Source organism: Dermochelys coriacea, chromosome 1 (assembly GCF_009764565.3).
Source record: "Dermochelys coriacea isolate rDerCor1 chromosome 1, rDerCor1.pri.v4, whole genome shotgun sequence".
NCBI lineage: Eukaryota > Metazoa > Chordata > Testudines > Dermochelyidae > Dermochelys > Dermochelys coriacea.
The window spans coordinates 300,010,081-300,032,371 of NC_050068.2; the positions used below are offsets into that span (position 1 = coordinate 300,010,081).

The 22,291-nt window shown below is 42.1% G+C and overlaps 1 protein-coding gene across 50 annotated transcripts in view; it reads right to left on the minus strand.

The window, feature by feature from the left end:
* NRCAM (neuronal cell adhesion molecule) overlaps positions 1–22,291 on the minus strand; it is a 285,751-nt gene that overhangs the window by 40,601 nt on the left and 222,859 nt on the right. For 35 of the 50 annotated variants that reach the window (XR_006275037.1, XR_006275038.1, XR_006275039.1 and 32 more), the window contains 8 exons: positions 22,092–22,121; positions 20,411–20,512; positions 18,865–19,062; positions 18,681–18,751; positions 17,508–17,733; positions 17,077–17,192; positions 4,448–4,652; positions 4,062–4,184 (listed from right to left, as the gene is read on the minus strand). Coding sequence is in view for 46 of the 50 variants with exons in the window: in XM_043494843.1 (XP_043350778.1) it covers positions 4,062–4,184; positions 4,448–4,652; positions 17,077–17,192; positions 17,508–17,733; positions 18,681–18,751; positions 18,865–19,062; positions 20,411–20,512; positions 22,092–22,121 (1,071 nt within the window). In the remaining 4 variants the exon portion in view is untranslated. The remainder of the gene's footprint in view (positions 1–4,061; positions 4,185–4,447; positions 4,653–17,076; positions 17,193–17,507; positions 17,734–18,680; positions 18,752–18,864; positions 19,063–20,410; positions 20,513–22,091; positions 22,122–22,291) is intronic. The other 15 variants (XM_043494824.1, XM_043494871.1, XM_043494875.1 and 12 more) reach the window with 1 other exon arrangement.

Sequence of the window (22,291 nt, forward strand, 5' to 3'; positions counted from 1 at the left end):
ATGAACATATGTGAATGTTATATATGGTCCAACAGGTTTTTTATTTTTTGACAACTGATCCATGCTTCCTTTCAAAATATAATAAAAAGGTATGTATGTGCAATTATCAACTAAACAATAAAAAAACACTCAAATGAACCTGCAGCTAGAGTCCCTCAATCTTTTCATATTACACTAGCTATGCAGGGTCAGGCCTAGACTGTTGCTCTAGGAGATATCAGCAAAGAAAACTCTGGCTGTACATGAAGGAGTGTTTGTGATGCAGCAGATGGAAGTCTTCCCTTCACATTGATAATGAATTAAATATGCCTTTGACAACCCGGAGTGCTCAACCAGAACGAAGGATGGGGTGCACAAGGTGTTTGAGATGGCCAAGTGGGCTCTCCTGCAGACCAAGTGCGGGCACAGGAAGAACTCATGCCAGTTGCTGTAACCCCCGCCACCTCCTGACAGGCCTTCCTTCTGATCCCCATGCTTGGAGGGTAGGGGGGTCAGGGCCCCTCCATCATAGCCTCACAGCTCCTAGGGTAGAGCTGACCATCTTCTCTGGCTGCCGGAGTCTCTTGCAGCCATATGGGGTGACCTGTGGCACAACCCCCCTCAATCCTAGCTGTGGGGACCCCCAGTCTTCCTCCAGAACAGTTCACGATGGGGGCAGTGCTCCACTGCCTCCCAGCTTCTCTGCCTCAGCCCCTTCCAATCCCCCCTTAATCAGAGCCTGAAATCACTTGGCTTGCCCAGAACAGCCTGCCCTGTCCAGGAAGTCCTGGCCCAGTCGCAACCTGCAGGCCCCCACTGAGGAGCTCATCACTGCTGCCACAAGTTTGAATATGTCAGCTTGAGCCTTTTCCACCCCTAGGCTTCTAACCATGCCACCTCCTTGCTTGGGGGAGCACTGGATCATCATCAAGGTGCCCCTCTCCTGGGGTCTGCCTCCTGCCCCAGGGCAGGGTGGGGTCATGGGTGCTGCCCCCTGCTGTACAGGTTTCTCCCTTCACTCTCCTATTTATCTCTTGCCAAGCAGAGGTGGCCCCCCAGAGAACTCTATATATTTATGCAAAGACACCGCGGGCTGCTTTGCCTGAGGAGGGCGTCCAGCTCCCATTCTTCCCTCTCAGGGCCAGGGCCCCCTAGCTTCTCGGCAGTAGCCAGTGCCACAGTCAGATCACTGTGGGCAGGGTCTCCCAGCGCTCCGCCCCAAGTCACAGATGCCAGCCATGCTGCCCCATCTGGTTTGTACGCACATGGTAAAAGTGGTCATTATTTTTCAACTGTACTTGAAAGACAAACAAAATGACTCTTAGGGGTTCAGTCTTTCAATAAATATATGAAACAGTTCCAGACCATTTGTAGTCATGATAAATCTGACAATTTTTGCAAAATTATATTCTGCCTACCTATATTCCCCATCCGCGTCAACTGGGCAGAGTACTTTCTATCCTGTAAGTGTTGTATAATGGTACTGTGTTCTGTTGAACCACTGTTGTTACATTTTATCACAGAGCTCTCTGCTCTCCAGTGGTGGATGAAATGATTACTATATATTTGATGTAAAATCAGTTAGCAAATTTTATAAAGGGATCCAAGTGTATGATATATGCTACATGTCAGATATTTATCATGACCATAGCAGAAAGCTCAACTGTATTTAGAGTGACCAGATGTCCCGATTTTATAGGGACAGTCCCGATTTTGGGGTGTTTTTCTTATATAGGTTCCTATAACCCCCCACCCCCATCCCGATTTTTCAAACTTTCTGTCTGGTCATCCTAAATGTATTTATTAGAGTAACAATACTGTATTTCTGCTATCATTTATAAGAATTACATTGCTCCCAGGAGCCCAAGGCAGTGTCAAGCACATATCGTACATATAGAGAAACAGTTCCTGCCACAAAGAACTTAACATCTAATTTAAGACAGAAACATATGAAGTAGATGTGACAAATAAATGGAAGGAATGCAGGGGGGAGAACAATTAGATGGACAAGCACAAGTCCATGGGGCTGGATGCGCTGCATCCAAGAGTCCTAAAGGAGTTGGTGGATGTGATTGCAGAGCCATTGGCCATTTTCTTTGAAAACTCATGGCGATCGGGGGAGGTCCCAGACGACTGGAAAAAGGCTAATGTAGTGCCCATCTTTAAAAAAGGGAAGGAGGAGGATCCGGGAACTACAGGCCAGTCAGTCTCATCTCAGTTCCTGGAAAAATCATGGAGCAGGTCCTCAAGGAATCAATTCTGAAGCACTTAGAGGAGAAGAAAGTGATCAGGAACAGTCAGCATGGATTCACCAAGGGCAAGTTATGCCTGACTAATCTAATTGCCTTCTATGACGAGATAACTGGCTCTGTGGATGAGGGGAAAGCAGAGGACGAGTTGTTCCTTGACTTTCGCAAAGCATTTCACACGGTCTCCCACAGTACTCTTGCCCGCAAGTTAAAGAAGTATGGGCTGGATGAATGGACTATAAGGTGGATAGAAAGTTGGCTAGATTGTCGGGCTCAACTGGTAGTGATCAATGGCTTCATGTCTAGTTGGCAGCCTGTATCAAGTGGAGTGCCCCAAGGGTCGGTTCTTGGGCTGGTTTTGTTCAATATGGTCATTAATGATCTGGAGGATGGCGTGGATTGCATCATCAGCAAGTTTGCAGATGACACTAGACTGGGAGGAGTGGTAGATACGCTGGAGGGTAGGGATAGGATACAGAGGGACCTAGACAAATTAGAGGATTGGGCCAAAAAAAATCTGATGAGGTTCAACAAGGACAAGTGGAGTGTCCTGCACTTAAGATGGAAGAATCCCATGCACTGCTACAGACTAGGGACCGAATGGCTAGGCAGCAGTTCTGCAGAAAAGGACCTAGGGGTCACAGTGGACGAGAAGCTGGATATGAGTCAACAGTGTCCCCTTGTTGCCAAGAAGGCCAATGGTATTTTGGGATGTATAAGCAGGGGAATTGCCAGCAGATCAAGGGACGTGATCGTTCCCCTCTATTCGACATTGGTGAGGCATCATCTGGAGTACTGGGTCCAGTTTTGGGCCACACACTGCAAAAAATTGGAAAGTGTCCAGCAGAGGGCAACAAAAATGATTAGGGGACTGGAACACATGACTTATGAGGAGAGGCTGAGGGAACTGGGATTGTTTAGTCTGCGGAAGAGAAGAATGAGGGGGGATTTGATAGCTGCTTTCAATTACCTGAAAGGGGGTTCCAAAGAGGATGGATCTAGACTGTTCTCAGTGGTAGCAGATGACAGAATGAGGAGTAATGGTCTCAAGTTGCAGTGGGGGAGGTTTAGGTTGGATATTAGGAAAAACTTTTTCATTAGGAGGGTGGTGAAGCACTGGAATGCGTTACCTAGGGAGGTGGTGGAATCTCCTTCCTTAGAAGTTTTTAAGGTCAGGCTTGACAAAGCCCTGGCTGGGATGACTTAGTTGCGAATTGGTCCTGCTTTGAGCAGGGGGTTGGACTAGATGACCTCCTAAGGTCCCTTCCAACCCTGATATTCCATGATTCTATGGATTTGAGTCATTCAAAAGTTTTTGGTTTTTGAGGAGTTTAGTTCTAAGATGTAAATAAAATAAAAATTGTGATAGCACCAGCTACCTGCCTAACCATGATCAGTTGGCTATTTACTGTAGATATCAAGGTAGAAGCGGGGATCTGAAGGAGGACAGGCTAGTGGTTTTCCAGTGTAGATTGAGAGGGTATTTCATGACTTGTTCATTGCTTAGCGGACAATTACACATCAGCTTTTACTTGCATTTTGGGATGAAACATGGATCAATTCATTGTAGAGAAGTACAAATAAATAAAAAAACAAAATCCCACAGTTGTAGCCCAGAGGATGAACTCTTCCACTTGGGACTATTGTCAATGTAGATCAACCTTTACCATATTTTAACAAATACAACATTCAGCATGATTTATTTGTAATTTATAAAGGTATACCACACAGTTGTTGTAAATTGTGAAATAACTATTGAATTAAAGATATAAATTAGTATTCCGCAGGTGGGTGGTCTGAGACAGGTTTTTTATTTTACCATTATTTACTTACTTGGTTGAAACTTTAGTGTATATGCTATCAAAATACCATTTGGGTGAGTAGGTGGACCCCATTCCAAAGTCAGAGAGTCCAGTGTTGGATTAGAAATCTTCAAAAAGGAAGGTGAGCTGGGAACTTGTAAGAAGAATATATAGTAAATGCTAAGAATATTGCACTAGAATGTTTTATAAAATACTTTGGCATAACTTCTGTATCACTCTTACATTTGCTTTCACTTTTGTACATAAAAACATAAAGTTTAATATTGTGCCTACTAGAAACCCCCAATTTTATTTCTAAACTACCCAAGAAAGTTTAAAATTTAATAACAATCTTACAACATGCTATTTTTGAACTTACTAAGCTTAGCTTTATACCTTAATTTCCTCATTTCATACCTCCTTCAGGAGTCTTAAATAATTTGTCAGGGCTTGCTGGTCCTTCCCCTTTACCATTAACAACTCTAACATTCAGCTTGTAAGAACTATAAGGCTCCAGTCCTGGCAACATTCCATGTGTCTTGTTTCCACTGAATGTCAGAATCTTTTTCTCCACATGCCGCCGCCTTCTTTTAGATAAACTCTGGACTTTCCAGTAGTAAATCTAAGCATTAAAAAAAAAATCTGTTGTGAGTATTTTGGTGTTCCAGTTTAGAAAACTGGAATCTATGATTTTTTCATGAATACCTAACTACATTTTACAAGCTCCGTGTAAGGGGCAGTGCATAGTTGTACTGTCCTAGAAGCAGACCAAGGATCAGACTTCAGAGTAGCAGCCGTGTTAGTCTGTATCCGCAAAAAGAACAGGAGTACTTGTGGCATCTTAGAGACTAACAAATTTATTTGAGCATAAGCTTTCATGGGCTACAGCCCACTTCATCGGATGTGACTTTCAGAATCTTGAAGACATGTTTGTATGTTAAGGACAATAGGGATTTTTCTAGTCTGGAATGATAGGCAAATTATCAAAGGAGACCTACAATCCAGGCCTGTAATGAAATCCACACAGGTGGAGGAGTCTGCCTGCCTTCATCTCATTGCAGGATCTGGGTCTCAGTATGATACAGGCTGAGGATGACCAAATGAAGCTTCTTTTGCAGTCCATTTTACATATAAATCATTTCTTTTAAAAAGGAACTTTCCCCCTGAGCTCTTCTAGAGGCTATTCTTTCTTCACATCAGTTCATGTTCTTTTGCTTCTGAATGCTTAACCTTCTTTAATAAGGGATAGATACATGACAGTGAATGAACCGACACTTGGGATGAATTTTAAGCAGACTGACATTTTATTTAACAGTGAAGAGGAGGATTATGTGCCCTGCCTCCCGTGCACTTATACCATGCATTTAACACTGTGGTGTTCAGAACTCACACCACAGAACTAATAACTAGCTCATCCCTAGGACTCAGCCAATTTTTGAATACTCTCCACCTCCCACACATGGAGGGGTAAGAGGCTCCCAAGGAAGGACTTCAGGTCTCCCCTTTTCCCATCAGTGAATGGTCCACCACCACAATCCCAGGTCTCTGGTCCCTTTTATCCTTATCCACATTGGACACCAGCCACAAGTTGTGGCAAGCTAAGCTGTCTTACTTTCCTAATGTTAAAACTTTTTAAGTCTTAATGCTATAACCTAACTGTGCCTCCATGATGTTGCAAGGAAGGCAAAGAAACCCACCAGACCAGACCCTCTTACCAATTTGGTCCAATGGGAAAAATTCCTTCCTGATCCCAAAATGGGCACTTAGTCAGACATACAGCATCAATATTAAATAACTAACCAGTGAGTCCATTCCCCCATGTCCAGCCAATGAAAAAGGCAGCAGACCTGGCAGAGGGTAGTCCCTGGTTGTAATAATTCACCTGACAAATATATCCTTATTGTGAACCCAACTGTGGGAACACTGACAAAAGTTTACAAATGATTCCAATCACATATAACAATAAATGTTGATGGAAAAGGGTGTAAAAAGGAGAAAGAAAGACTGAATTAGTCCAAACAAAAAGGCTTGCTGATATTACTCAAGACTATGTTAAGATCTTGTCCAATAAACAAGAGATGTGTGGGACCAGAAATCAATGAAGAAATGGCTACTTAATGTAACTGTGGTTCTTTGAGATGTGATGGAGACAGGTATTCCAAGTAGGTGTGTGCGCCCCATGTGCCAGAGCTGGAGACTTTTGCCTTGGGACCAGTACCTGTAAAGCTCACGCCTTGTGTCCGCAGTCCCTCCCCTATATAAGGCAACACAGCCCCAATCATTCTCAGTTCGTTCATACTGAACATCCAGGGAAGACTCTGAAGCACAGGGGATGGAGGGTGGGTTGTGGAATATACATCTGCATCACATCTCAAAGAACCCAATTACAGTAAGTAACCATTTATTATTATTCTTCGAGTAGATATAGACATGTATTTCAACTAGGTGACCAGTGAGTAGTACCTTCATCTGGAGGTGGGGCTAGGAGTCTATTTGAATAAGGATCACAGGACTGCTCTTCTGACATTAGCGTACATTCTGGAAGAAGCACTGATCATCTAATGATTCGTAAGTGTATGTATGGACGCCCATGAGGGTGCCCTATAAATGTCTGATATGGAAATGTCATTGAGTAATGCTACCGACATTGCATAAGCTCTAGTCAAACATGCCCATATCTGTTGAGGAGGCGTAGCTGTTGCTATCTCACATGCAGTCTTGATACAAGACATTATTCATCTAGAGATATTCTGCAAAGAGATTGCTTGTCCCTTCATGAGGCCCACAAATGATACAAAACAGGCCAGGCAAAGCATGAAATTGTTTGGTCCTGGTTAGATAAAAGGCTAGACAGCATCAAACATCTAAAAGCATTGCTCCTCTGGGGAGGAATGCAGCTTGGGGGAAAATACAGGTAAATACACCGCCTGGTTCAAATGAAACTGAGAGACCACCTGGCATACAAACTTCAGATGTGGACAGAGCATAACCTTATCCTTGGAGAAATATGTGTAAGGAGGCCCTGCCATTAGTGCCAGCAACTCACCCACCCTCCCAGCAGCAGTAATGGCCATTAAGAATGCTGTTTTCTAAGACAGGAAATGTAGTGGATTGGAAGCAAGGCACTTGAATGGAAGCCCCAGTAGAGCTGCTAAAACTGTGTTCATGTCCCAAAACTGGCTCTTGGACTGGAGGATGCAGGTGGAGAAGTTCTTTCAGAAAACTCATCACCATGGCACTGGAGAAAATCAATTTTCCTTGGATAAGTGGATGAAATGCCAATATTGCTGCCAAGTGCATTCTTAGAGAACTGAGTGCTAAACCAGATTCCGGAAGGTGTAGCAGATACCCCAATATGTGCTGGATAGAAGTTTCTGCTGAATGGCACCACAGGCCAAGGACCACATGGAAAACCTCTTGCACTTCGCCAAGTAGTTCTAGTGGAAGGCTTCTGACTGTTAAGTAGGACCTGTTGGACAGCCTCCAAGCAACACTTTTCCTCCTTGTTCAGTCATGCAGTAGCCACACCATAAGGTGCAAGGGGCTGATCGCCAGATGCAAGGTGCAGCTGCAGTATTGTGTGAGGAGGTTGGAAAGGAAAGGAAGTGGCATGGAATGCTGAACTGACAGAGTGAGGAAGTCTCAAAACCAGCACAGTCTCAGCCATGATGGGGTGATCAGGATGAGCCTGGCTCGAGCCTCCTTGAGCTTGGCAATAACCTGGGGAATGAGTATGGCAGCTGTAGTGCAAAGCATCGGAGAGGGAACCCAGGCTGAGTCCCTTTAAGAGCAGAATAGGTGACACTTCCTGTTTTCCCTCACTGCAAAGAGGTTGATCGTGGGGATGCCCCACATTGCGAAAACCAACCACAGGGCCTCCACCCTCAGGGACCATTTGTCGCTCGGGGAGAAAAACCTGCTGAGATGATCTGCGAGGTGGTTCTGGATCCCTGGTAAGTAGACAGCTATTGGGGTGATTTCTTCTTCAGTGCAGAACTGCCACAGGTTGATCTCCTCCAGGCAGAGTGATCTGGAGTGGACTTCCCCTTGTTTGTTCACGCAGTATGTTACGGTCATATCATCGCTGAGTATGTGAACCACTGAACATCTGATATGGTCACAGAAGGCACAACATTGTGGATGGCCCAAAACTACAGCACGTTGATGTGGAGCAAGACCTCCTGTTCCAACTTGCACCCTCAACAAGTCCCGATGCTCCCCCAACTGGAAAGGATGCGTTGGTAGCCGGTGACTTGGTTGGAGAGGGCTAAGTGAAGGGGATGCCTTGCACACATTGCATGGGGACTCCTACCAGCATACGGACTCCAGGAATGATCAAGGAAGGTGAACCAACCTGTCCAGAGAATGTAGAGCAGGGCAGTAAACCATCCTGAGCCACCTCTGAAGAGGGCAAACACACAACCCGTTGAGTTGTACCACCTGGCCAACAGGCTCAGACATATGCCAACTGTTATAAACGGTTGTGATTGCAGATCAAGACACATCTGTCGAATCGCTTGGAAGTGATCAGTCAGCAGAAATGAATCTAGCAGAGCCCAATGAACTTTGTTTTCTGAGTGGAAGCCAAGGTTGACTTCACGGTGTTTAAAATGAGTCCAAAAAGGTTGAATAAACATAGCACGGTGTCAATATGGGCAAGAACCTCCTTTCTGGAGCCACCTTTCAGCAGCCAGTCGTTGAGATAGGGGAAGATATGGATTTTCTTCCATGACTACGGCCATGCATTTGGTGAAGACTCGGGGTCGGGGGCTAGAAGAGAGGCCAAACAGGAGAACTGTGTACTGAAAGTGGTAGTCTCCTACCATGAAGTGAAGAAACTTCTTGTGACTCAGCTGAATGGCCACATGAAAATAAGCATCTTGAAGTCCAGAGCAGTGAACAAGTTGTTTTGAGACAAAGCAGGGGGGATACCTCCTCCACTGCTCCCAACACTAGCAGAGAGCTGACCTACTCAAAGAGCAGTGTCTCATGAGAGGGGGTCCCTGAAGAAGGATGGGGAAGGGGCATGGAGAAGAACTGGATGGCGAAGCCTGATCTGACAGTGTCTAGGACCCTGCTGTCTGAGGTAATCAAGACCCAGGAATTGTAAAAATGGGCCAGCATATCCTCAAAGGAATGGGGGATGACAAGGGAGGAAGAACAACTGGAACAGTGCTCTGGTCCAACAAGTCAAAATGGCTGCTTAACAGGCGCCAAAGGAGGGCACGCACACCGGCTGGGCCTCAAGAACGAGTGTTTCCTCTTATGAGACTTGTTCCTCTTCCTGGAGTAGTCTTGCTGTTTTGAGGAGGAAGGGCTACACAAACAGATGTTGCAGGCTGTACAGCTGTTGTTGCAATGCCCCGCAGTGACATTTCTGCAAGGGTGGCGCATACACCCCCAAATACCTTAAAGTAGCCCTTAAAGGAATTCAGGGTTCTATCAGTCTTGTCTGGAAACAAGGTTTGGCCATCAAAAGGCAAGTCCTCAATCACTTGCTGGACATCCAGAGCAATCCCCGAGTTTTGAAGCCAGGAAGCCCTCTTCATGATAACTGTCCCTGGCTGAAGTCCCTGCAACATCACAGGTGGATTGCAGAGATATTTTGACCACCAAGGAGCCCTCAAAGACAAATGCCCAAAACGCCTCATGTGAAGCTTTGGGCAATTGCTCCTCAAATTTGGCCACAGCTGACCAATTAAGAAAGTCATACTCAGCAGCAAAGCTTGCTTCTTTGTGATCCTCATCTATAGTGAAGAGGAGATGTATATCTTTCTTCTCAAAACGTCCAGGCACTTAGAGTCTCTGTCCTTGGGAGTGAACTTGAATCTGCTGTGCTGGGCTATCATTCATTGCCTTGACCACCAGGAAGTTCTAGGCCAGATGGGAACAGAACCATATATTTCCTGAACAGGCATAAAACAAATGCTTGGCCACTGGCGGTACTGAGGCCAGTGTACCCCAAAAATCTCTTGCAGACTCGAGGAATGCCTCTTTAATTGGAAGGGCCACCCTTCCAGGGACAGTGGGCTGGAAAATGTCCATTAGTTTATTGGTATTCTCCTGGAGAAACTCTGCTTTAATACCAAGGGATGCAGCCACACAACGTAAAATGTACTGGTATGCCTGGAAGCTCTCCAGGATGGAAGGAGAGGATGGAAGGCAGCACAGCATTGTCTGGGGGCAAGGACGAGGCTGTTGGCTGAGCCACAGATGGGTCACTCCTGAGTTAGCATCTCCAGATGGGGAAACTCTGGTGGCTCCACAGGAAGGGGAACTATGGGCGTCTGGACTTGCGGGTGATCTGCAGCCCCCAAAGTCACATGAGCAGGCAATCTTGGTTTTGACTTGGACAAAGGAGCTTCCCACTGAGCCCAAGGGAGCTACTGGTATGGGTAAGACATTGGTGGCCAGTAGGCATGGGGCCACGCGCATCCATCCTGGCCTTGGGGCACATGCCAACCCTGGTAGCCACACTGGTCTACCGGTGGCCTTCGGTCCTCCTCAGACCAAGTGGAGTGGGATGATAAGGATACCAACTCAGAAAGAGAAGAGTCCTGACACCTTGGAGACTTTGCGGGGGGGAGCGACTCCAAAGGGAGCCAACAGGCGATCCGACTCATCCATAGCCCAGAATGAGGTCAGTACCATCGGTGCTGAAAATGGCTGTGCTGCAGGCCAGGCCAGTTCCAGTTCCAGTGCAAACAGTAGTACTGGAGCGCCTGAGTGTCTCGATGTCAAGAGCGGCAACAACCTCCACGGAACCTGATACTAAAGAACCTTGTACTCTGGTGCAGAGTCCATACCAACCTCCGGGAGGGGGGCTTCCTGGTGCAGTGCTGAGGGGCCTCAGAGTTCGGCAGCAATCTCCAACTGGGGGGCCATCGTGGATGCCAGCCTCACAAAGTCCTGGACCAGTGGCAAAGACGGGACTGAAAGGCAAAGAAGGTCTGCTGCGCCTCGTATGCTATTGCCGTCAGCACCAGACTCAACAGACAGGAGGCTGGAACTGGAGTCAATGGTACAGGGTGTCTGCCCTCTCTACCTGTACCAACGGAGGGTCAGAGGTACCCATGCCATCCCATGTGCTGGAGCCGATCTCGTGCTGGTCTGTGCTTCTTTTATGGGAGGCAGAAGAGTTGCCTCAGTACCTGGAGTGCTCATGATTTATTCTTATTCAAAGACGAGACTGAAAGGCAAAGAAGGCACCCATGACAGAGAACGACTTCTTTGCCTTTTCGGCAAGCTGGATGGCCATTGGCAGCCTGAGGAGGGCCTTGGTACTGGGTCAGGCCGCATGGCCTGTTCAAGCAGGTGCTGCTTAAGCTGAAGATCCTGCACCACCTGAGTCCTCTTCTTGAACAATCTACAGATTGAACAGCGCTCCTTAAGGCGGGCAGAGCCAGCATCTTGTATGGGGGTCACTGTTAGGAATTACCCCTCCACAAAAAGGGCAATGTCTGTACCCCGGTGAGGGCATCACCAGGGAGCACTACAACCACCACTGTATTATACTCTATAACTTTTCCACTAACACTAACTATTAACTATGTACAATTAAATAGGCTAAGATGAGAAATTGTGAGGTTGTGAAAACAACAATCATGTGGAGCTCCAACTCCAACCATCAAGTGGTGAGAAGGAATTCTGGGAGGAGTGGGGGGGTCAAGTGATGCTGCCTCATATAACCAGGAGAGGGGCTGAGGACGCTAGGTGCAAGCGCTTCCCCTCTATGGGTAGTGTTAGGCAAAAGTCTCCGGCTCTGGCACACGGGGCGAGCACACTTGTACTTGGAATACATGTCTGCATCTACTCGAAAAGAAACCAAAATTGGTATGTCAGAAACTAGCTTTAATTGCTGGAAAAAATGATGAGGGAACAGACTAGTCTGCTCATCACTCTCTTTTGGTGTCCTAAAAAAAAGAGTTAGGGGAGAAAATCAAAGCAAATGCAACAATTACTGACTGAAAAAAGGAAAGGAGTAAGCTTCACCATCATGGCTGCCACTCCTAAAGCTCCTGGGATCTACTGTTACACTTTTGGGCCTTTGTCATCATGATCCTGAGAGATGTTCTGATCAGCCCAGGCTGGAGAGAGAGTCCCAGATGACATCACCACCTCCACTGGCTTTGGCTGAATCCTGAATAACACCTGGGATATGAGACTGTTAATTTATCCCTTGTTTGTGCTTTTACTTCCCCCACCTTATTTCTTCTCTTTCTTATCCTTCTCCTATTGCCTTCTGTCTTAGCCAGCAAAGACTATATTTTGCAACACTGCTGTAAGCTTGTGACCAGAAAGACAGCTAAAAGCAATGCCTAAACAGCCCAATGCTGGTACAAGTTTGTCAGGTCTCGGAGTGGCTGATAACACCACGTTTTGTGCCTGTGTTTCTCCAGCAAAGAGGATGCAAATTAGAGTCAACATGAGAGACATAAGCTGCATATTCTATCTTTGCTGTTCTTTTCTCTTCCCTATTGTGTGTATTTGTCTTGGGTTGCTTCTACAAAACAGAATTGGACTTTAACAATAGCAGCAATAACAAAACCTCCAGCTCAACTCTTTTCCCCCCAAAACTTATTTTTTTCCCAAAAGGACAGTTATCATCTTTAATACCATCTAAGAGATGGTAAAACAAGGACTTTTTCCTTATAAAAACTCACTCCAGCTACAGGGAAAGGGAACAGGAACAAGGGAGGTTGTTAAAATGAAAGTCTTAGTTAATTTTTTTATATTCCAAATACTTTAACTGTTTTTCCTTTTCTGTATCTTTAATAAAAGGTTAAAGCGATTTTTAACAGTGTGTTTGCCATGGGACTAAGCAGGCCTCTGTGTAGTAAACTCTGGACCTTGTTTAACACTGCTTAACGTGAACAGTGACTGTGTCATGTTAACTCCTTTGACTCTTTGGGACCATGTTGGAGGATTCTCTGCACATTGAAGTCTTTAAACCAGGACTTCAATAGCTCAGACATAGGTGAGAGGTTTATTGCAGGAGTGGGTGGGTGAGATTCGGTGGCCTGCATCGTGCAGGAGGTCAAACTAGATGATCATGATGGTCCCTTCTGACCTTGATATCTATGAATCTATGTATTCCATCAAAATAAACACAACATGTCTCTACCAGCCATGTATCTTCTCTTGTGTCTTCCCCCCTCCCTCCATGCATGGACACTGCCTACTTCCCCTGCTGTCCACTCAAAGTTCTTTCGCAGTTGACTGCTGGGGAGGGCATTTCTGCCATCCACCTTCAAAATTTTAGAATGTTACACACCACAAACAACGATTGTGCTCTCTTGAAACCTGACCTTGTGAGGTGCTGAGCAAATTCAGTCTCTTCAGTCTCTTACCCTGTCCTTTTCTGGTGAATATGAACCCAGTTTTGAATACCTCAGCCCCGATTCCTTTGAGCACTTCTCCTTTCTTATTCTCATTATGTTTTTCCTGGGTGCTCATGAAAGGAACTGGACTGACAGAGCTGGAGATTCACATCTATTCCTTTACTCAGCAAAAGGTCAAGATTTTCACTGTCTGGAGAGTGTCTCCAGAAATGCACTCTTTGGTGTCTGCTAAGTACTACTCAAAAAATTTCAGTTAGCCTAATGGTGTTTTTTCAGACTTAACAAATGTGATGGTTTAATCTCTCTCAGAGTGTATTTGTTTCAGTACTGTGTCACTCTTCTCTTGTTTAGAGACTTCAGACTTTCCCAGAATGAAGGTGAGCTTCCCTGGCATAATTACTGAGATTCTCCTTGGCACCTTTTACTTTACCTTTCAGTCTCCTTAAAACAATTCTCCAGAGAGTGTTAAAATGTGCTCCCTTAAAATTTTGTGCTACTCCTAGGAACGTCACCCTCAAATATATCAACATTTATTTTGCAGGGCCACTGTTATGCTGTGAATGTGATCCCACACTAAAATTACTAGAGTAAGGTATATGGGGTAAAATCCTAGCTCCAGTGATGTCAATGGCAAGATTCCCATTGAATTTAATGGAGCCAGGATTTTACCCATTAAGAATATTAAAAGATGGACTTTATTAGTACTGGAAAGCCCATTTAGACCTAAAGAAATCTGTTACGCAAACACCAGCTGCTTTTGGTTAACAATCTTATTCTTGTCATTGTGACTTCTAATTTGTTTTAGTTTATTTAGGGGGTCTACTTAAAGGTGCTAGTGTCATGCTTTCCTGTCAGGGGTTGGATTATACATATTGCTATCAGGATTTTAAGTTTATCAGGCTCATGTAGCTTGATCTCGGTTTCAATTACATCAAATGTAAACGATGGAAGGATTTCAATTATAGTAATAACAGGATCTACTTGTTTTTATTACTTTGCATGTGATATTGTTGTTTGTTATCCCAGCATAAATTACTGTGGGAAAACTTACAATATAAAAAAGTCTCTCCAGAGCAAGAGGCTTCCTTCTGAAGCAAAGAGATTGGTTCTATTGGTTTTCAATAGAAAGGATAACTCTTTATGCCCTTCAGTTCTGAACAGATGCAGTTGGCAGAATTTGAGTTAGACAAACAACAAACTGCATCCTGGTTGACCAGATTCATGCAACAGCATTTATTGAAATACCTTGAAACGTCTTCCGTTCTGTAGTACTCCTACAAAAGTATTATGATCAGAATGAGTAAATCAAATCAATGTTTAGCCTTTGGCGAGCTTGTATTTTGGGTTGGATTCAGTTTGGATTTCGAATCTGTTCTGAACAGCTTGGAAGCATTTTTACAAATCCAAAGTTTATTAGGTAATAGAAAAGGAAAGAAATGAGAACAATGGCATGTAGATTATATGGCAAATGTGACCCTAAAAAGATTGGTCAAGAGAAGGAGAGTTACAAATGTTATCAAATCTGCTATGAGGAAGAAATGAAATAAAAATACTTAGAGTAAAAAGAAGAAGAAAAATAAAACAAACAAGGATATACTAATATTTTGGTTCACAAGAGGCTTCCACACAGTTTCAGTGTTGAAAAATGCTGGTAACTTTCGCCATCCTGACCAGTTTAGCTTGAACTCCTGCTGGTAGTAGTAGAATCAAAGCTAAACCATGCCATGTTAATTTTCAGAAATGTTGAAGTCACAAACTTTTCAGAAAGCACTTTAGTAAGGGAATGTCAGCAGTCAGGCTGAAAATTGTCTCTGACTGAAATGAACTTGGAGGACATCCTACCAGGTGATACAAAACAACTTTTCTAAGAATAGATCAAATAAATGGTCTATTCATCTGAAACTGACAGGATCACTACTTCATACCAGTGCTGGCTCTGCAATACACGGTGCCAGAGCTCTGATCGGTGAAGAAAAGGTGATTTGATAGGGGAATATGAAGTTCAAAGAGAATATTTTATGTTAGTCACATAATTTATAGTTCAGCCAGGAAAATGAATTAAAGTAATAGGGAGAAGGGGAGCAGCACCACTTAAAACAATGTGTGTGTTTGTTTTTAATCAGAATGATTCACTACACTCAGTGGTATAAACTAGGGGCCTGATCTATGTGCCATTTTGCAAATGTGCAAGGGTGAGCTGGGTGTAACCTGCTTCATTCTGCAGCTACCCACATGACTTTCTATTTCCTGGCTGGTTCTCAGTCATGTGACACCTGGTCACACCTTCTCCATTAAGTTGCATATACATTTCTAATGTAATGCTGCACATCCAATGACCAAAAGATTCGAAATCCAGTTCCAGTAAATACATGCCATAATCCTAATACAGAAGTCATTTTGTTTTCCAGAAAGGCCTGAATTTGGTGTTAGGACTTTGCTATTGTTTCATGAAAGATAATTGACTGCTTTGTAAACCATAGAAATAACTATGACATCTGAAGTGCACTGTCTTTGTGAAGTAGTTATTCAGATTGGGCCTGCTCCAACCCGCATTGAAGTCAATGCGAGGCTTTCCATTGATTTCAATGGGAGTTGGAATAGGCCTATTGGGAAGTATTACCATGCAATGCAGTGTTATCCAAAAATCTTACTCCTGACTGCCACTCCATTTATTTTGTGCTGTTTTCAAATTTTACCAGTAATGATTTTACATTTTCTTCCAGATTGTTGCAGAAGGCAGTCTCTGAGCATATCCCTTATGGTATGCTACTGGAGACACCCTGCCTCAGTTTTCTATCCTGGGTTTCCTGTGCCACACAGCTTCCAACACTGTGCAGTTCTTAACCCTCCCACTGAATCAAGTAACAGTCTGACTTCTGGGGTACATAAGTCCAAAAAAACCCACATAAAAACCAGAGTCTTCTGACCCACTCTTTAGCTGGTGACAGCCCTTTCTCTCAGGGTCTGTCCTCTCTAGCTAACACTCTTCAACCCTCCTGGACTTTGCTCAGGCTTTTCCCACTCTTTCGAGAGTGCCAAATAGATGTACGATCCATCCAGGGCCTCTTTCCCTGGTGTCCTTCTGCAAACTGATGTCTCCCTACCTGAAGTTCCCCTGCTCCCCGCAGATCCTCTTCAGTTCTCTTCCATACCATCACCCTGCTCCAAGGCCTATTACCACAGGAGCCCCTCCGCCCCACTCCCCGTATTCCCCCTTTCTAAACTGAGCCTTTACTGAGCCGCAACTGAGAGGCAGCTAACCAGTCATAAGTGGGACTGGCCCCCATCTCCTCCTTAAAGGGCCAGTCACTCTGTGACACAGATCATTGATAAAGATAACAAATAGCATTGGGCTAAGAACAGAAAAACCCCACTAAAACTTCTCCCACAGGATAAAAATTTCCAATCTATAATACTTTTTGTGATCTCTTAGATAATCAGATTTTAATCCTTGTAATATGGGCTATATTGATTTTGCACAGTGATAATTATTTTTAACCAAAATGCCATGCAAGAATAAGTTAATTGCCTTACATATTTGCCTTAAGTGTATTATGTTAACAAATTATCAACCAAAATTGTGGTATAATAAAAAAACGAAAATACTCATTTAAAATAGCAGTTATCTCCCTTCCAAACACATATGCACATTAGGAATATTTTATTTTGATAGATGAGGATATAAAAGCTTCTACTGTTACTTACCCTGTATCCTTGAAGGTGTCCTCGGACAGTTTTTAGTGGAACGGGGTCCCAGTGCACCTTGGCTAATGTGCTGTTAACAATGTGCACCTGCACGTTGCCTGGAGCAACCATTGGTACTGTGTGGGAGAGAGATGCAACAAATCCCAGATTATAATCAGAGACTATATGAACAGATAATACACTCATAAAGAAATGGGTCACACTATTATCTCATTTAACAATTGTTTGTTGAAGTGGGCCTCAATATTCATACCGCTGAGGTTTATGAAGCCTCTAACTATCCTCCAAAGATCTGAAGTTCACAATTTTCATTTACTACATGAGAGAAAAATTCCCTCCCACAAATTTTCAATAGCCTTTTTTAAATCCCTCTGTGACTTTGTATTTGGATATTTTTAATTAGCACAAGTCAGTCAGTCTGAGAAACTTACAGTCTTCCCCAGAATGTCCAATCACCTCTGCAGGTTCTGGTGCATATCCTATGTCATTTAAAGCCTGTACTTTTATTTCATATGGAACAAAGGTCGGTGTACCAGATACAATATATTTTGAAACATTTGCAACTATAACAGAAGTCCACTCATCACCAACATCTTTCTGACGCCAACTGACTTTGTATTGAAGACCTCGTCCATTGGACTGAAAACCTTTTAAAGGCTAAAATGAAAAAAAAATGAAATTAATGTTTTAAAATTATTTTATAACATTTGCAAAGAAGAGCAATCCAGGATAATAACAAAATCATAGGTTTCTAAAGAAGAACCAAGGTGTAAAAATGAGCCTGATTCACTATGTGGTTCCCCCTGTTTTATACCAGTGTAATGATATTGAAACTTCTGTTTCGTTTTTTATGCTGCTGTAATTTCAGTTACACTGGCATCAAAGTGAAATAATACATTTGTATATCACCCTGAACATTCTGAAAAGCAAAGAACCTAATCACCAAGTGTTTTAATCATGCAAGCTAACTAATGTAAATATATTCTTGTTAGTTTTCTTTAGTCGTGGAAGACAGATACTACGAAAGAGCTAAAATAAGTTATTAAAAATCATATTTCCCAGAGAGCTGGAATCTTTTCAAAGCTGTAATGGGAAACTGACTTTGCAGTAATGGGTAGTTGGGAATCTGTGTTTAGAAACAGAATCAGAATTCTTGCCTTGTAAGTGTCAGTACAATGCATCCACAAACAGCTTGAAGTAGGAAGATATAATGATAATTTAGTTTATAATAAAGTTTAGTGAAGAGGTAGGATTTAAATCAGAATCCATTCTAAAATTATGAGGCTAACTGATCTAAGATACTATATATATTTTTTAATCTTAATGCATAAAAACACTTCAAGTTATCCTAAATTAATGAGTTTGTCAGGAAGATGGAGAAATCACTAATAAGCAAAAGAGAAAACAGTCCTTTGAACAGTCCATGTTTCTCACTGTGAGTATTCATTTACATTTTTCCCCTATTTAAGAAAGGGAAAAGGTTCAGACAAATTAGTGGATTTTTATTTTGTCTCAAACAAGCACCAACTATAACATCTATTAATTTGTTCAAAGTTTATATTTTTATTTTCTAGAAAATGTTGCTTATAGGCTAAAAAACTTACCTCCCATATAATCACCAAATTATCGGGTTCTGATCCTATCCCTTGAACACCAGAAGGATTTTCATCTGGCTCTAAAAGTTAAATATTTATAATTGAGTAATGCCCGGCTGTTCTTTGAATTCTAAATAATTCAATGGCATCTAAAGAGTAAACTGATTACTGGTAAATGGTAGTGTTTATTTACTTGCAGCTTTTGTTAGATATTGTTCAGATGCTTCACTTGGCTGACTTCTACCAATCTCATTGACAGCTATTACACGGAACGAATAGTTAACATACGGAGACAGCTTTAACTGTACAGTTGTCTGAGTCCCACGGACTTCTGTCTGGTAATGCCATACCCCTGGTTCACGCATTCCATCTTCATATTCAATGACAAAATCTATCAACAAAAATTGAGTTCAATTATATGTCAGATCTATAACATTCCTAGGCATCAGAGACTAGCACAGTCATTTATGAATGAAATAATCATAAATCAGCAATCCGATCTACACTAAATATTTTTAAAATAAACCTGAAATTATAATAAATAAGTTAGAGAATACAACTGAACAAATAGTCCTTAGCAAGAAATGTATTGGAAACATTACTCTTTGGCATCCTCACTGTAAGTAAGCATAATTCTATTGTAACTGTCTTAGCTGCTTGGATACTGCCAAAACAGGAGCCTTAGAAATACCGTACTGAGAGAAAGACACAATAGATGAAGTTTCAGCACAGAAATAAGCAGTGAGAGAAAACATTTTAAATTGTATATGTAGTGTGATGGACCTGTGAAGCAGGGGTTATAACTCCCGTCAGCCCTCCTCACTGCATGTCCCCTTCTCCTGGACAGGTAAGGGGAAGGGTCATGAATGAGGAAGTGGCCGGGCTCAACTGGGAAGTGGTGGCTGCTTGACAAGTCAGGAGCTGCAGAGAAATCGGATGCAGAGAGGAATCTGTGGGAACTGAACACAGCTCCATGTGTGGAACAGACTGTGACGGCTGGACGTTACAGCTGAGTGCAAGCTGTGTGGGACTTATGGGGGAGCAGAAGAGGCTGGGGAGGGAGCCACTGCAGAAGGGCCCCAATGAGAGAGACTAACAGAGCTGGCCTGGAACCTGCAAACTCCTGTTTGCTGGAATAGAGACTGGACTGGAGAGCACACCCCAAGCACTAGGCCTGAATGAACTGCTTTCGATGTTTACTTCTATGAAAAGTTTGGCTTTGAAAAGATCAGAAAAACCATCTGGTTTATAATTTTGAGGAAGTTAAAGCTTTTCTGTCCACAAAGATAAATAACACATAAAAGTATTGCTGCCAATGAGCTTTCAAATTCAACTGTCACACAATCAGGTTAGTTTAAGACTTTAACACTGTCAAAAAATTTCTGGGAGTAAGTTTATTTCAGTGGGGCTGCACATGTGATGAAAAATTTACTCCTGTATGTATTTGCAGAATTGAGCTCTTAAAAGGGGTTTCACATGGATGTAAGTGTCTGTGCTACTGGTTGTGACTGCAGGATGAGGGGCTTTTGACTGAACTCTGTGGGGCAGGGAATGTGTCCTTCCAAATGTTTGAACCGCATGCAACGTGTTTCGGGCACCACTGTAATGAAGGTAAATAATAATAACTATGAAAGAATGTATTTGCTAAGCTTACTACACAAAGGTATATTTCAAAACTCTTTGGAATCTGAAAAAGTAAAACAATGAATTTTTGTTCCAGTAAATATAACCAAACATACTTGTAATGGGGCTGTTATTGTCATATCCTGGTATCCAGGACAGCTGTATGCTTCTTTCTAGCTGATCTGTTAATTCTAAATCAAAGGGTGGATCAGGACGATCTGTATGCCAAATAAATACATAGTAACTAAATATAACAGATTAAACAGTTTCTTCCTGGCAACAATTCTCACATTTCAACCAAAATTTTCCAAAAGCACAACAAAAAAGAGATCTACTTCCATTATGCAGATATGATTTAGTGGCCATTTGCATGCAGTTGTAATGGAATGCATAAGAACTGATGTTGCTGGGAACTTTCTAAATACATTTGTAACAAGCAAACACTACTGACAGAAACTTTATGCCTGATTGTTTTGCAATATAAAAGCTACTGTAATGAAAAGCAAAGAAATATGAAATGCATGGTTCAGCATCATGTTCAGTTACTGACTATTGAATATGAGTAGCTAACTATTATACATGAAATAAAATCTTTGGTCATGAAAAATAAAGAAGCGCAGATATTAAAAAGAAACTGTTTCAGAATCAGTACAAATATTTCATGCATCAATTTAAGAAAGATGCTCTGCAATAAGAAAAACAAAGGCATTTTACTTTTAACCTACACATTTTAAGAAGCCTGAAAATATAAACTAAACTGTTAATTTACAATACTTTGAATGCATAATTATGAAATTGTTCATCCCAAATTGCTGAAAATCATTCATTATATTAATAAGCATTTGGAATGAAAGACCGGAGTACCATTAAGCTCAACGGGACTTATTAAAGTGAATAAAGTTATTCACATTTTAAAGTGTTTGCAGTATCAGGTCCATAGTACCATATTTTGCCTTGCAACATAAATTCAGAGAATATGAAATATGAAAACTCCTTATTCAGGATATTGTAAAAGATTGAAATCTAGGCACTCTTATGCCATAACATTAAAATTAATGTAAAACGTTAATGAGAAGCAGAAAAGAACCTTGATAATAAAGTCCTATTTCATTTCCAGTGTGGAGTAAAATCAAGACGTTTATGAGATCAATTCTTTGGCCACTTTTAAAGACCCCTTTCAACTGAGAAAACAGGATGGCTTTTTACATTGCGAATACCTATGTAAACTGCTACGATTAGATTTTCAGGCCTCGTTTAGCTTGTGCTTCTGCACTATGGAAGCTAGAATTAAAGGCCTTGATGCTTCTCTCAGTGAAGTCAACAGCAAAACTCCCTCTAATTTAAATGATGCAAGATCAGACCTATACTTGTTTTTGATGTGGGCCTTCAGGACGCTGCTGAACTTTGTTTTTCAAGTATTTGTTCTGTATTACATATTATTACAGAAAATATATTGCATTACTGTACTTAGTATAAGGAAATTTAATAATACTGTAAACAACAAACTTAAAAAATTGCTTAAAAACTTCATTTTCTATAAATTGTATACTCCCAAATAATTTAAAATAGCCTTGGTGTAAAATTCTAAAGGCTAATAATATAGTAATGAAACAGTCTGAACAAATAGCTAATAAGAAAATGGTATGATTGCACAGAATTCTCTTCTGCTTTAAAAAAAACCAAAGTTGGTAAAAAGGCATGAAACGGAAATTAAAACCAAAGATGACACAATCTGCAATGGGCAAAAGTGTGAAATATGTTTGGTAGATGATGCAGACAGATTTTGTATTAGTTTACCGTAAATGATAGCTGGAGTTGGGGTAGCAGCTGAAAAGGACATTAATATAAAGGATTTAATCAAAATTAGTAGCCAAAGAAACATGATTTTACACATAGTTAAAGATTATATTTATTAGAGATAATAAAGTTATTTTTGCTACAAGAAAGGGTAAATTTTAAATCATGTATTGATTATTTTTTATTTTTTTGCAAGAAAG